General features: G+C 46.9%; 1 protein-coding gene across 1 annotated transcript in view; it reads left to right on the top strand.

The window, feature by feature from the left end:
- LOC308627091 (transmembrane protein 132B) overlaps nucleotides 1-15,264 on the top strand; it is a gene marked incomplete at its 5' end in the record, with an annotated part of 374,488 nt that overhangs the window by 338,668 nt on the left and 20,556 nt on the right. The window contains one exon of the mRNA XM_081252803.1: nucleotides 928-1,071. Within this exon, the coding sequence (XP_081108929.1) occupies nucleotides 928-1,071 (144 nt within the window). The remainder of the gene's footprint in view (nucleotides 1-927; nucleotides 1,072-15,264) is intronic.

The following is a 15,264-nucleotide window of genomic DNA, read 5'->3' as shown; positions in this document are numbered from 1 at the left end:
AAGGAACAGGGAGACGTGTTTTCAGTCGAGAGCTCTGCATATGAAAGAGCAGAAGGCATGAATGAGATTCACTGTTGGAAGAACAGAAAAGACCTCTGTTTGAGGCTTGACAGTGATGAGGGCAGCAGGAAGTGGCAAGAAGGAGCTAGAGAGGTGGGCGAGGGTTAGGTCTCTCCACGTCAGCCAGCTGGGACTTGATCTCTAAGAACCCTAGGGTGTTTTCAGAGAGTTTTAATCTAGGCGAGAAATCATCTGAATTATATTGAAACAAAAAAGATGATCTTCCAGCTGCTGTGAAGAGAGTGGACACAAGGAGGCCAGTTAGGGGCCGTCATGGTTGTCCAAGTGGGGGGATTCTCCCTCCGTGGAGGAATTGGTCCTGAGGATGACAAGAATTTGACCGATGGGAGATAACTTCGGAAGATAAAACCTACAGAACTTTGAAGGATGTCAGAGGAGGAGAGAAATTAACATGATGTCAGTTTCACAATCGCTAGTGCAGGGATGGTGGGCCAGGGATTGTGATTTCCCAGGCTTGGCTGGGAAATCCCGGGGAGAGGGTGCTTGGAGGTTTGGGGGTAGAGGGTGCTGGTGGTCAGCTCAGGAGTGCGGAGGCTTATAACCTGCAGCTAGTTCTCTTCTCTTCTGTGTGCTGCTGTCTTTCCTAATTTGAAACCAAAACGAAGGCTGTGTTACTATGTGAATAAGCCCTGAAAATAGGCCGTCGTTTACCAAATGAACCTCGAGCTAAGATTTGGCAAATATCGAAAAGAGCTCCTGCGCTGTGTGCGCGGGGTGTCTGTAGGGCACAGACAGTTTTGTAAATTGTAGAACAACAACTTAGGTCGGAGGTAGCCTGCTGGTGACCCCTCCCGGGGCTCACGGGCGTGCCTGTGGCTGACACGCGCCCTCTTTTCTCCCGCGCAGGACACGGAGGTTCTGAACACGGCCATTCTCACCGGAAAGGTTGTTTCGGTTCCCGTCAAGGTCGTGGCCGTTCAAGAGGATGGTTCGGTGGTGGACGTGTCGGAGGCTGTGGAATGCAGGTCTGCGGATGAAGACGTCATCAAGGTACCGCGGGCTTTACCTCCAGATTCCCAGGTGTTCGGTCCTTTCCCTCCCCTTCTGTCCCGGGGCTGCCCTGAGCATCCCAGGCTCGAAGGGCTGAGACCGGGATGAGGATGCTGAGGATGGAGGGAGTGATGCCAGGGACTCGCCTGGAATCAGAGGAGGCTGCACGCGCCGTGCTGCTTCCTTCCCCCGGTCTTAATCGTGAGCGGAAACAATTCTCTTCCCCTTCTTTTGCTCATAGGACAATATTTCCTGAATTTTAGCCAGCTACCTGCCATCTTCGCAATTTTTGCCAACTTCCTGTGCCAAATAATATAATTTACTCATTATATTTTCTTTAAATGCCTCACTTTTCAATCTTAAATATCTTAAGTGTCTCATTAGAAGACAATAAAATCCATGAGCTTGATGTACTAATTTTTTCTTAATACACATGAAAATAAACGACTATTAACTTTTTTAAAAGTCCATCCATGTGCCCCCTAACTTCGCTTGGGTGCCAGTGGGACACAGCTGACAGTCTGGGGAAATCTGGCCATGGCACATTTCTGCTGCATCCTCCATCCTAATTAGCTGGATTTAGGACTCCATATTCAGCCAGGAACCAGCCCATGATGTTTTCTCATATCTTTGCAGGGGTCTGTTTGAAACAGTGAATTTAGAGTTTCTGCCCGTTTTTTCTTGGTGCCCTGATTGGCAGTTTCCTCTTGCAGCAGAGACCCTGAGAGAAAGACTTACATCTTTAGAATGATCCTTTCTCTTTAAGCTGCTAAGGGAGCTCCCAGGTCCTATGTCTTCATTCATTTTAGAAAAACACTGTAATGCTGAGTTCTGCCTTCTTTCTGCTCTGCTGGCTCCTGTTCAGAGGTGAAATGAAACTTGGTATCCGTCTGAAGAACTTTGTGGTGGACAGAAAATCCTGAAGGGTTTTCCCTGTGGTGGAAAAGATCTGGAAGGGATTCCTTCCTTCTTACAGTGACCTGCAGGAGGCTGTGCCTTAAGCTGGAGATGGTTTTGATAAGGAAGAATTGATGTGTCTGTGAGGCCTAATTTAAAAAAAAATTAATCCTTAGGAAACCCCAATTTGGCATCGCCTGCTTTCTGGGTGGAATGCTAATTCTCCCCTCGAGACAGAAGGTGGACTGGCTTCAGAGTACACACAGCCTTGCCCTGGGGCTCCTGGCAGGCCTCGGATTCTGTGGGCAGGTTTGATTAAACAAATCTAAAGCCTTTGATATTCTGAGTCTAGAAAGATCTGAGCCAAGTCATACAAACTCATCTGCACAGAATGAAAAATATTGATTCATTGCCCTTGGTTGCCTTTGAAAATGCATGTTATTTACCATCCCCCTGTCATTCCAGGAGGGAGACACTGGTGTGGCCCACGGAGGTGGCATCTGTGTGATTATGCCACCCTGGGCTCAAACAGATGGCTCAGCTCTCTAGACCCCTCAGCCTTGCTCCGTCCCGTGAGCCTGGCGTGGAGCCGCCCAGGGCGGGACCTCCACTGTCCTGCCTGGAGAGCTCTACCCACAGAGGCAAGCCCAAGTTCATGGGTCCCATTGCTGTCGTGTACTTGGTTGTCTTCCCTTCGCAGAAATATACTAAAAGTATCCTCCCCTGAGCCCGAGAGAGAAATTGCTTTGGAAGACAGTAGTTTCTGGCTCAGCGGTCGCGTTCGTGGCCTCATGAAGCTGGGGCTCTCTTCTAGCGAACTGTGGCCTGATCTTAGCAAATGAGAGCCTGCAGACCCCCAAGTGCAGAGCTGCTGTAAGACGTTTCTAGGGGAGCCCAGACTCTGTTGCAGATTCCGGCGCCTGGGTCAATTCAGGGGGATTCACTAAATGGCTGTGATGCATTTGTCATGGCTTTCGTGTCAATATTTGTCATAAATTTTGTCATAACGTTAAGATGTACAGCATCGTCCTCAGAGCTGTCCGCTGGCCTGGGCGTCACCCCAGGGCCACCTAAACACGTGGATGCTCATTAGCACCCCAGGGAGAGACCCCCTTGGTCTGTGGATTTGTCACCCGGTCACTTCCTCATGGTGCAGGAAACGCTGTGTGATTCCCCAGGGAGAGTCTTGCGGGTTTCACCAAAGATCGTCATGTGATGGAAATTCTGAGCGTTGGGATTGTGACTTAGGTAAGGGACAAAGTATAAATTTAAGACAGTATAAATTGTAGTGATACACAAATTGGCTTCTTTGACTTGGGACCGTATGACATCAGGGGGAATAAATCTGAGGACATAAAGGATTTTGAAGGGCTGGAACCTTGGCAAGATTGGAAGCGATCTGTGTCACATTTTAAGTGGACAACTACTTCTGTGTTAAAAAAAAAACATACGTAGAAGATGCATATTAATTGCATGTGTGTGTGTGCAAGAAATCTTGGCAGTTTTGTTCACAGTGAGATCTGATGAACCAGCTGTGTTTTTTAATTGAAGTATAGTGGATTTACAATATTGTATTAGTTTCAGGTGTACAACATGGTGATTCCATATTTTTACAGCTTATACTCCATTGAAAGTTGTTACAAGATCATGGCTCTAATTCCCTGTGGAACCACCTGTCTGAAGCGGCTGCCACAGGCTGATATGATTTTTGTTGGCATTAATGGGTGCATGACCCCAGAACAGAGGTCACAGGTAGGCAGACTGCAGGCTGCATCTGGTTCAGAGGAGTGTGTGTGTGTGTATTTAATTTGCTGCCATCCTGTAAAAATTGGCAAATCACATAGAAATCTGGATTTCCAGCTTCTGAAATTCACAAGGTCGAGTAGCCCTGGGCCCACACTGCTTCCTGTAACCCTCAACCCGGAAGTGACCAGAGGACGCCCCTGTGCGTAAGGCTGATGCATCCAGATCACCGCAGTCTCCACCCTTTCCTCTTGCCTCCCACATGGAGGTGGAAGGATATTTGTGATTTCTCATCACACTTGTGCTGCTGGTTTTTTGATAGTAGTTTTCAGAGGAAAGGGAGCTATTTCTTGTCCCCTGGTCTCTATAAGTCAAAGATGGTACATGTCACTCGTTCCTCTGATGGAGAATTCTGTATCTTTCTAGGCATAAGAGGAAGGCTGGAAATTGGATCGTATTGGATCAAAGAGCGTCTGAGGGGCTGAGGGCCCTTGAAATCAAATCACAGGAGAAATGATTGAAGGAAGTGTGAGTGTTGAGCCTGGTGATGAGAAGAAAAGGCCCAGGGAGAGGTGAAGAGGGAAACATGACAGCTCTTTTGAAGTCTTTCAAGGGCCATCCTTTGGAATGCGGAGTAGATTTGTGCTTCTTAGATTTCAAGAGTGGTAGTCAAAAGGGAACCACTCTAGCTCAACATAAAGAAAAGTAATGCAGAGGGAGTGAGTTTGGGGGGCGGGGGTAAGCTTCCAAACAGGTGATGTCAGTTCAAATCCTGACTCCATGGGGGAACACCTTTATGACCTAGTAGTAAAGTATCATTCCCATGGCTTTCCCATCAGGGAATCAGTTGATAAATAAAGTTTTCTGAATTTGCAAAGGAATTTTGTTTCCATCCTCATGACCTGGAAGGCATGTGTGTCAGTTTCCTCTTGCTGCTGTAACAAATGAACGTGAATTTAGTAGCTTAAAACAATGCACATTTATTATCTGATGGTACTGGAGGTCAGGACCCTAAAATGGGTTGGTTGGCGGGGCTGCGTTGCTTCTGGAAGCTCTAGCAGAGAATCTGTTTGCCTTTTCCAGCCTCTAGAGGCTGCCTGCCTTTCTGGGCTGTGGCCCTCTCCTCCATCTTAAAAGTCAACATCGTAGTATCTTCAAATCTCTCTCTCTCTGACCTCTGGTTCCATCATCACTTCTGTTTCTCTGGCTCTGAGCCTCCTGCCTCTCTCTAATAAGGACCTTTGTGATTACATTAGGCCCACCTGGCTATCCCAGGATAAACCCTTCACCTCGAGATCTTTATCTCAATTACATGTGCAGAGTCCCTTTGCCACATGTATTAGTTTCCTAGAGCTGCCATATCAGTTCCCACAAACTCAGTGGCTTAAAACAACATAAATCTGTTCTCTCCCAGTTCTGGAGGCCAGAAGTCTGAAATCAAGGTGTTGGCAGGGCCATACCCCCTTCAGAAGCTCTAGGGGAGGATCCTTCCCTGACTCTTACAGCTTTTGGGGGCCCCAGGTGTCCCCGGCTTATGGCCGCATCCTTCCCATCTCTGCCTCTGTCTTCACATGGCCGTCTCTTCTGTCTCCGTGTGGCCTTATTCTCCTATAAGGGCGTTCGTCATTGGATTTAGGGGCCACCCTGATTCACAGTGATCTCATCTCACTATCCTTAAGTTAATTATATCTGCAAAGACCCTGTTTCCAAATTAGGTCACATTCACAGCTTCCAGGGGCTAGAGCTTGGATATATCATTCTGGGGTCACAGTTCCACCTACCATGTAAAGTGACATATTAGAGGATTTGGGGATTAAGATCTAGACAACTTTGAGGGTCTTTATGCTGCCAGCAACAGCACATTTGTGGTTCTTTGCTAAGTGTCTTTCAAGGTCTTCAGAGGGAGGAAGAAAAATGCAATTTCCATGTTGTAATTGTGATTTAATCTTCAAGTCTCTATCCTGCCAACCAAGTGATGGCCTCCTGTTTTTAATGTGTTGGTAATTGTCCTGTTGGTCAGTGAGTTGCGGTCTCCAGAACCGCAGAAGCCCCGGCATACGTCACCAGCAGGGGATGAACTCATTCACGCTCGGAGAGAAATCAATGTAAACTCATGCTGATCTTGAAGAGGGTACCCTCCAACTTTTGGCTGCATTAATTATGTTTCCAGCCTTCTGGTATCAGCCGGACTTGAAATAATGAGATGCTAAAGGCCTCCTAAAAGGGTATTAACATTTAAAAGCCTTCTCTGCCCCAGGGAAGGTCTTTATTTCCATACTTCGTCTGTGAAGGGCAAGTGTAGGCAGCAGATGTGCCGGCGAAAAAAACCACAAAGGTTTCTGCTGCTTGTGTGGGGTCACTAAACAGAGCCCAGTGTCATCGCTGGAGGATGCAGGAAGCTTCGAGAGAGCAGCTGCATTTCCTGGGTCATCACGTAGCCCCTGCAAAAGGCTGTGTGACCCGATTTTCCTTAAGTGGTTGGATTCACAGAGAGGATAAGGTGGAAGGTGGGCGTGTCCTGAACATGGTCCTTAGAGAGGCATCTGAGAGCCCATGTCACTGAGCCGGAGACATCGCGATTCAGGTGGAGGGAACTGGATGGGTGTAGGGGGCAGTGGGATCTGGCAGGCCTGTGGTGAAATCCTGTATTGGTGAGCTTTCTTTTGTTTTGGTTGCAAGTGATAGAAACGCAAATCCAACTGTCTTAAGCCTGGAAAGGGGAAATATATCCACTCATGCAGCTAGGCGGAGTTGGATCCAGAGGCACATCTGGACTCGATTTCTCTCCTTCTCTGATTTCTGCCTTCTTCTGTGTGGTTTTCACATCTTTTTTCTGGGCTCGTGCTACTTCCTGGGCCCAGCATCCCTCCCCGACTCCCTGCATCTGGACATGCCCCAGCTGTCCTCTGGACTCTGGCTCAGGTGCCCCTGCTCTGTGCAGCTACCTCCTTCCTGCCGTTCTGCATCCCGCCTCCCACACCGGGGTCCTCACCTCTGTGCTTCTGTGCCCTGTGTAGATGCACGTATTAGGGACTCAGCATGTCGTGTGCCCCTGTACAGGTGGTAGGTTTGCCCCTTGAGGGCAGGTCCGTGTCTCACTTCTCTTCCTGCCCTGAAGGGTCTGTTAGAAGGAGCAGCGAGAACAGCCACAGCCCACGGTGACACCGTGCCAGACTCTGGTCCACTGGTTCTTTACACATTGAAGCCTCCGACCCGCCCAGCACCCCGACAGAGTAGGTACCACTCTTATGCCCATTTTACAGCCCAGGAGACTGAGGCGGGAGAGGTTTAAGTGTCTGGGCTCAGTGGGTGGTGAGTAAGCATTAGTCCACTGCATGTGCAAATTCATGGTACCGAAAAGTGGACAAACAGTCCCTTCCTATTTCCTCTCTCCTGTGAAGACAGAATTAAAGACAGGTGTTTCTGAAAGTCCACATTTTATGTAAGACTTTTGGTTGTTGGCAAGTCATCCAGTTGAAAGAGATGTGCAGACGCGTTTTGCCCGGGGGCTGTGGTTCTCACCTTCCACGTGTCCTGCACTGTAGGAGGAGATAAACCTAATGGAAGGTGAGGCCCAGGCACCTGGGGGTGGGATTGAAGACCTCGTGAGGATCCCCGCAGTGTTGATGAAATAGGTTCAGAACAGTCTCTCTGCACTGACTTCTCTCCAAAGGGTCCTTGTCTGCTGTGGGCTCCAACGGGCTTCCAGAGAAACCCTCAGACGGATCCTAATGTTCCTAGAAGGAGATGGAGAAAAATCCAGAAGTGGCTTAAGCCCATTTCTTTCTCTTTTGGCAAAGGCTTGGCACACATTCCTGCAGAAAACACTACTCTTCTGTTTCTCGGCATGAATTCCCTCCCCTTCGCCCATCACCGGGAGCCAGGCAGCTAAGAATAAGTTGTCAGGCAGTTTGGATGTTATTGCCTAATTTTGTCCTTCTTGATGCTGGTAATTTGGACTTTCATTGTTCCATTCTAATGGGAGATGTGTCATATATTTCCTGTTGGCCAGAGGATAGATATTGCTCCATCCCCAACCTTTTGTTCCTGTCAGCATCGTTCAGATTTCAATATTAATGAGATCTTTTGTTCCTTTCTGTCTTTAGCATCTCTAATGAAGAACTAACATTCTGGAATTGTTTGGGCATCATGTGGAGAGACCTTGGGACTAGCCAGTGTAGATCTGCAGGCGCCGGGCTTTGCGCCCTCAGTAAACAGAGCCGCATTGGGGAGGTGGTGTTATTGAGGTCTTGGGCCAACACCGAATTAAATCTCGGAGACAGAGTTTTGGGCGAACCAGAAAAGAATAGCTTCATTGCTTTGCCAGGCAAAGGGGGCCACAGCGGGCTAATGCCCTCAAAACTGTGCGTCCCAGCCTGGAGGGGGGTAGTGAGGAGTTTTATAGCAATGGTTCAAACAGGACGTGGTCAGCTCGTGGACCTTCTTCTGATTGGTTGGTGATGAGGTAATTGGGAGTTGGCATCATCAACCTTCTGGTTCCAACTGGTCTGGGGTCTACGTACTTGTGGGCAGCCGACAGTTCACTTCTCCCACCTGGTGGGAGCTTCAGTCTCTGCAAAACGGCTCAAAGATATTGTTCTGTGTATTCCTTGAGGGGGAACTAGGACCCTGCCCCAAGGCTGCGCTGCTGTGTCCTGACTGCTCCTCCCTTGTCTCTGCATCCCATCTCTTCCCTAACTAACAACTGCCTGAACCTATCCGTTGAAACTCAGGGAAGGTCACGGAGGCTGAATGAAGCCTATTTCCTGTAATGAAGAAATGGGGGACACAGGAAGGCTTTTGTGCCCAGGAGCCCACAGGGTCCTGCTCGGTATCAGGTCTGTGACTGTGCTTTGAATATCAGGCAGGGTCAACTACGGCCACTGTGCCTCTGTCTCCTGGCACATTTATCCTTGATGTTTTGGGGCTTGGTTCACAATTTAAACTCCTTCCGTGAGCTTTGATGGTGGGCATAATGTATCAGCTTCGTATTCAAATTCATTGAGTTTCCTAAAGAAACTCAAATCATTTCAATATACTTTATTTATTAAAAAATTTTTTTTAATTTATACAATTTTTAAAGGTTACTTTCCATTTACAGTTATCACAAAATATTGGCTGTATTCTCCATGTTGTACATACAGCCTTGAACTTATCTTATACTCAGTAGTTTGTACCTCACACTTCCCCACCCCTATATTGCCCCTCCCCCCCATTTAAATAAACTTTAGAAGTTAACTGTCTAAGAAAACTGATGCACAGGGCATTTAATTATTGTGGCCAAAATACAGGTCACCCAGTTGCTAAGTGCCAGGGCTGGGGTTTGACCCCAGGAAGCTTGGCTCTCGGCCCCTGCTTTAGAGAGAGCACCCCAATTTCACAGGGAACTTAGCCCTGTGAACTTAGGGTGCTTATTTCAGGGACAGGCTTCTTTCCCCCCTACTTTGGGATTATCCATACACTGACTTACTTTATACATATCCTAAGATTAAGATTACCTTCCAAAGATAAAAATGTAGCCCTCTTTTCTCTGAAACATTTCAAATGTCTAGAGGGACATTCAGTGATGTTAGGAAGTGGTGAACATAAGAAGAAATCCCACAAAGAGCTAGAACTGACTTCTTCAACCAAGAGTCGCTCGTATAGCAGAGACTCAGTGAGCATTGATGAGAGAAGTCTTCAGAGAATCTCACACATTTTCCCCCGAATATGCAGGAGTCTTGCATGAGCAATTCATTCATGCTTTATTGACATATATCGCTACGCTGAGATGGACTTTGAGAAAGTAATGCTGCCCTTTAGCAGCAGGTGGAAATACAGATTCTGTCTCAGTCTAAAACAATGGGATAAGATTTTTCTGGGACTGGATGGACTGGATTATGTAGCCACCTATTAAACAAATGGGCTCATATCTCTTCTAATTCATTTTCAAGAGGGACGGGCTTCCAGCAGGCAATGATCATTTATATTCAATGTATATACTCAGTGTATTCCTTCTAAACTACTCTTGGATTATGGCCTGGAGACATTTCAGGTTTAAATGCAAAGAGACAGTCTCAGAATTCAAAGCACTGCTTTTGACTCCTATTCCCCTCTGCAGCGTTGCCTTACCCTTCTTAAAGGGCCCCTCTCCAAATGTTTCAGATCATTTTGACCACTTCTGAAGCTCAGTTTAACAGGCTCTTTTTTTGTTTGTTTGTTTTTTTCTTTTTGCGGTATGCGGGCCTCTCACTGTTGTGGCCTCTCCCGTTGCGGAGCACAGGCTCCGGACGCGCAGGCCCAGAGGCCATGGCTCACGGGCCCAGCCGCTCCGCGGCATATGGGATCCTCCCAGACCGGGGCACGAACCCGTATCCCCTGCATCGGCAGGCGGACTCTCAACCACTGCGCCACCAGGGAGGCCCTAACAGGCTCTTTTTTAAAATGAAAGACCTCAGCCCGAAGCGATTGCCCTAATATAGTCATCTTTTAATGCTCTGGACAACAGAGCAGTTTCCATCATCAAGGGTTTCAATTGTGTCACTCCCCAGGGAATACTTTCAGAGAGATGAATTTATCCACGACTTCCTGACATCCTTTGTGTCTGACACTTAATAAATATTTGGGTTACACTCTGACTTCTTTTCCTATGAGCAGAGTTTGTAGGGAGAGCAGTCGGTGACCGTATGCTGAGACTGTCTGTGTGTCTGAAGCCCACTCATGGGGACGGTGGATTTCCATGTGCTTTTCTTAACAGCCTCTTTCAGTGAAAGACTGATACTGAGGATCTTGAAGGATTTTCCAGTTCTGATACCAGTGCTTGCACCGTGGCCTGGGTTGGGACAGAAGGGACTTTGGTCAAGGATATTGGGCCAAAGCATTTTGGTTTCATAAATAGGATATAAATAATATAGAAAAAACAAAACTTGTGATAGGACCCCACTTCCTGGCATGTGCCAATCCAGACATCACTAATCAATCCCAGCACTCCTTCCTTCGACAGCCCAGATTCCTCTTCCAGCAGAGGTCCCTTGAGCAGCAGCTAAGAAGTGATTTGCATTGGCAAGTGAGATGAACCTATTTCCTATTGCTGGTAAAGTCTGTGGGGAACTAGCAAAAGTTTTATTAAACATTGAAGAGCATGATGCTAATGAGGCTGTGATATGGACCTCAAAGTTTGATATATTGGAGGGAGAAAAAAGCCAAAACAACATTTCTGTGCCATTGCTCTGCATCCTATCATCCGTATCAGGATATCCTTAGGCCAAAGGTCATAAAATGATAGACCTTGAGGCAAATCCAGACCCCAAGACGTGCCCCCAGACAGAGCAAAATACTTTAAAAATGTATATACTTAGATGCCAACATTCAAACATTAGTAGATTTCACCAGAGCTCTGGAATTCCCTTTTCTCTCACAAAGTCCAAAGGTCTCTGAACACAGCCCATGTGGCAGCTGTGGGGTCAGGGCAGTGGCAGCGGTGGGCTCAAGGTAGTAGCCGCTGTCCCCTTTGGGCAGGGTTTGGGCTGCTCCCTCAAGTTTTTCACCATCCCCAAGTTCCCTGACCTTCACAGCAGACCCACCTTCCTCGTTTATGTCACCTCCCTGGGCCGGGAGGGATTTGATTGTTTTTTTTTGTTTGTTTTAATTTTAATTTTATTATTATTTTTAAAAACATCTTTATTGGAGTATAATTGCTTTACAGTGGTGTGTTAGTTTCTGCTTTATAACAAAGTGAATCAGTTATACATACACATATGTTCCCATATCTCTTCCCTCTTGCGTCTCCCTCCCTCCCACCCTCCCTATCCCACCCCTCTAGGTGGTCACAAAGCACCGAGCTGATCTCCCTGTGCTATGCGGCTGCTTCCCACTAGCTATCTATTTTACGTTTGGTAGTGTATATATGTCCATGCCACTCTCTCACTTTGTCACAGCTTACCCTTCCCCCTCCCCATATGTTGAGTCAATCCCCGGAAGTTCCACCATCCCAGGCCAATTGTGCTGAAAAAAATCTGGGTGAATTATACGGGTAAACTGAAATCTATTACAAATATATTAGATAAGTTAGTTGTATTAAGTGAGATGTATTAGACCAATGTATTAGATGCAATTATTTTAATTCATTGCTAACATAGGTAGAGGTTTTCACAAGGCAGAGTCACTTAGTGTAAGAACAGCTGTAATTTCACCATGGGGGCTACTTCTAAAGCTGTTCAGACTGGAATTTTTATATCCAGGATTTTAATTAGCCCATGTCACACTGGCAAGGACTCCAAGTTGATCAAAGGGGTGAATTCCAGGGACTTCTGTGCTGCTGAGGCATTGCTATGCTTCACCTCTTCCTCTGTGACTGGCTCAGCCTGTCTGGGCTATGATTTGCTGGTCTCTCTGGAAATCTCCGGAAGTGTGAGTCTGGACGCCCAGGCTTCTCTTGGCAGGGCTAAGCCAGTCTAGTCTCTGCCAGATCTTAGCTTGGGCCTTTCAACACCCCTCTTTTTTGCATTCTGATTTTGGAGAAATTGATGAGGTCATCGTTGGCATTTTTCTTTTTCCCTTCCCCTGGAGCCTCAGAGATAAAAAACTCTCAGCTGCTGGTTTTTATACCTTGAGGTCTCAGTTCACAGCATTCTTTGATAGAAAAGTTTCTTTTCTTAGGGAAATTTTCAGAAGTACTTTCAAGATAAGTTTGGAAAACACAAACCCTGCAGATCCCTCGTTCCCCTGAGAATATGCTCATCCTGCCGCAATGCCTTTTTTTTTTTTTTTTTTTTTGCGGTAGGAACCCGCGTCCCCTGCATCAGCAAGCGGACTCTCAACCACTGCGCCACCAGGGAAGCCCCACACAATTCCTTTTTTCAATGTGACTAATTGATGCTCAAACCCCGAACACCTAAGCTTGTGACTCCAGCACCTGTGCCGATGGAACCTCGGTCCCAGCGCTTCTCTCCACCAGGTTCAGTGTCTGCGCTCAGAGCTGGTGCAGGAGGCTGGGCAGCGCGATATGCTGGGCTCTCACCAGATAAACAGCTCTTAATCCCTCCTGGGCCACCGTTTGATGACTAGGAAGTGCTTGGATCTTTTCCTAAATTCAAAAGCGTTCGTGGTGCTTTGAAAATCTCCCAATGTTGAGGGGTAAAAAGCTAAAATGAAAACATTTCCCAGATAAGCGTATGCTAAACTTTACAACAAACCATAATCTTGGGCCTCATTTGCTGGCGTGGTTTTGATAAGGGACACGATTTTGGCAGCACTTGTCTGTCAAGGTAGAATCACACCTTGTTGAATGTGATTTGGTTGGGGATGTATCATGGAGGTGACCCAACAAGCAGAATGCAGGAATTGACTGGTGATGCTCGGCTGATGAGTGGGGAGATGAGGCTGGATGGGAGCGGGTGTCCGTGGGTCTGTTGTGGAGGGCTGTCCTGAGCATCTCGGACGAAGCTGAGTCGAAGTTGGGTGGGCCGGAGGCAGCCAGTGAGGCCCGACCGTCTTGTAAACACCGTACAAACCTTACTGTTTACCAGTCATTGTTTTTGACAGTATTTTGCACAGGAGTCTGTCTCTTCTACTCGGATCTCCTCGAGGGCAGAGACACTTGGGTTTGCTTTATGTCCTCAGAGCCCTGCCGGGAACCCAGCATGTAGCATCACTGAGTTGTAACCTCAGACTCGCTGTGACCTCTCTGTGCCTTTGAGATGGATCCTCGTCCCCCCTGGGCTGCGCAAGAGTTGCATTCTCTGAGGTCTTTTTAGCACCAAGACTTTAAGATTCTCTAAGGAAGGCATGTGTTTTGGATGAGCAGTGGTCTCCATTCTGCCCACGCTGGCCCCGAGATCTGCCTTTGCTGGGAGGCCTGGACGATCAGTCAGTTCCGGGCTGGGTGCTGGGCACACTGCTTCGGAGAGAGGAAGAAATAGCATACCAGACATGGTCCAACTAGGGAAGTGAGACTGACCTGCATGAAGAAAGAATTGATAAGAATAAAGGAGCCTGAGAGCAAAGCCTCATGATCAGAACTTGACAGTGAATTAAGGAATCTCCTTAGAGTGGAGCTTTCAGTGTGGTGATGGGCGTGATGGATGGGTGAGGCGGGAGGGGCTCACAGGACCTTCCCGTTCCTGGTTGTACGATCCTGAGCAGAGCAATTCCTCTCTCACTGATTCTGCGTAGTTCCCGTATGTCTACAAGGTACCAGGCCTTGTGCCATGAGCCTGAACTGCAGAAAATTAAATAAGGCAACATGCTTGTCCTTAAAGGCTTGCCTTATCATCTAGGAGGGGCAGAGAAGTAAGCATTACTATATTAAAAGTCATGGTCTCTGAAGGTACAAAGGTGGATAGAAGGTTCCTCGAGCCAAGATCCATGGACTTATCTCCTAGAAATCTTCATGAGAATTATTTGACTTCGCATATTCATTTTTTATGATAGTCTATAGACTGTGTAAGCAACATGCACCATTGTCAGTAGACCCAATCACTGCTACTTGATTTCAGTTCTGATGTTTGGACTTGTGTCCATGATTGTGCGAGGGGCCCAAAGGACTTGGAGCTGCATCACATGAATAGTTTAACTCTTGAGAATTCAGCTATATGCATTTGGCCCAAAATAACATGGTGTCCTTACATTTACATGCATACATATACACATATATAGGTAGGAACTGTGCATCTTTTAATCTGGTTATGTCTGTTCCTCTGCCTGGTAAAGTATTCATTGGTGTATATTGGCCCACCTGGTGGGGGGCACTTGAGCACAATGGGAAGAGTCTCCCCATCTTCCAGAGATGTGTGATGCCTTCTTCTGGTGGCCAAGCAAGTGAGTGGTGATGGTGTCAATGACCTCTTGCCTTCAGGAAGACATTAAAGACTGAACTGAGGCCTCCAAGAAACACTTGACTAATGACACGTTAGAAGAACTGGAAGATACTTTTACAGAAAGTGCAGGTGACAAAGCACACAGGGAGAGCCAACACACTATAAGTTGCTCGAGTGTTCTGAGCAGAGAGAAATAATTGAATAATTTGCATATACCACCCATCTGTACAATTGCATGCTACCTATAGTTTTATGTATATATGTTATATATATATATATCTTATGCATACATGTTACTACATATTCTTTGTATTAAGATCATAAATGCTGTGCCTGGTGAATGAAAATAGGGATTTTCTTGTATAATACTGGTTGGGTGCAATTTTGCTTCAGTTAACTTTAGAATCCAACTGCCATTTGCATGGGACATTGAGAAAAGAAAGAGGTATGTTATAGGCAAATGCTCTATTTGTGCCAGCTGAAGGCCAATTGACATTACAGAGGAAGGAGCAGAAACTCGGGTTAAATTACCTGCTCAGAATCACACAGTATTATTCAGCACCCTTCAGTAATGTTCTAGGGGGAAAAAAGATGATGGAGGTGGTATGTTTACTTATCGCAGGGAAGGGTAGACAGTTATGACTCAGAGAGGGAGATGCCTCTGACCAGCGAAAGCATAGTCTGGGGACCCACTGGGGACAGGAGCGCTGTTATGTCCTAGAGCTTCTTATTGTATAAACTTTAATGAGGGAACTTA

This window comes from Mesoplodon bidens (genome assembly GCF_964165515.1).
Source record: "Mesoplodon bidens genome assembly, chromosome: 13".
Classification (NCBI taxonomy): Eukaryota; Metazoa; Chordata; class Mammalia; order Artiodactyla; family Ziphiidae; genus Mesoplodon; species Mesoplodon bidens.
Note: the sequence above shows the minus strand (reverse complement) of the source record. Positions and strands in the feature narration are given on the sequence as shown.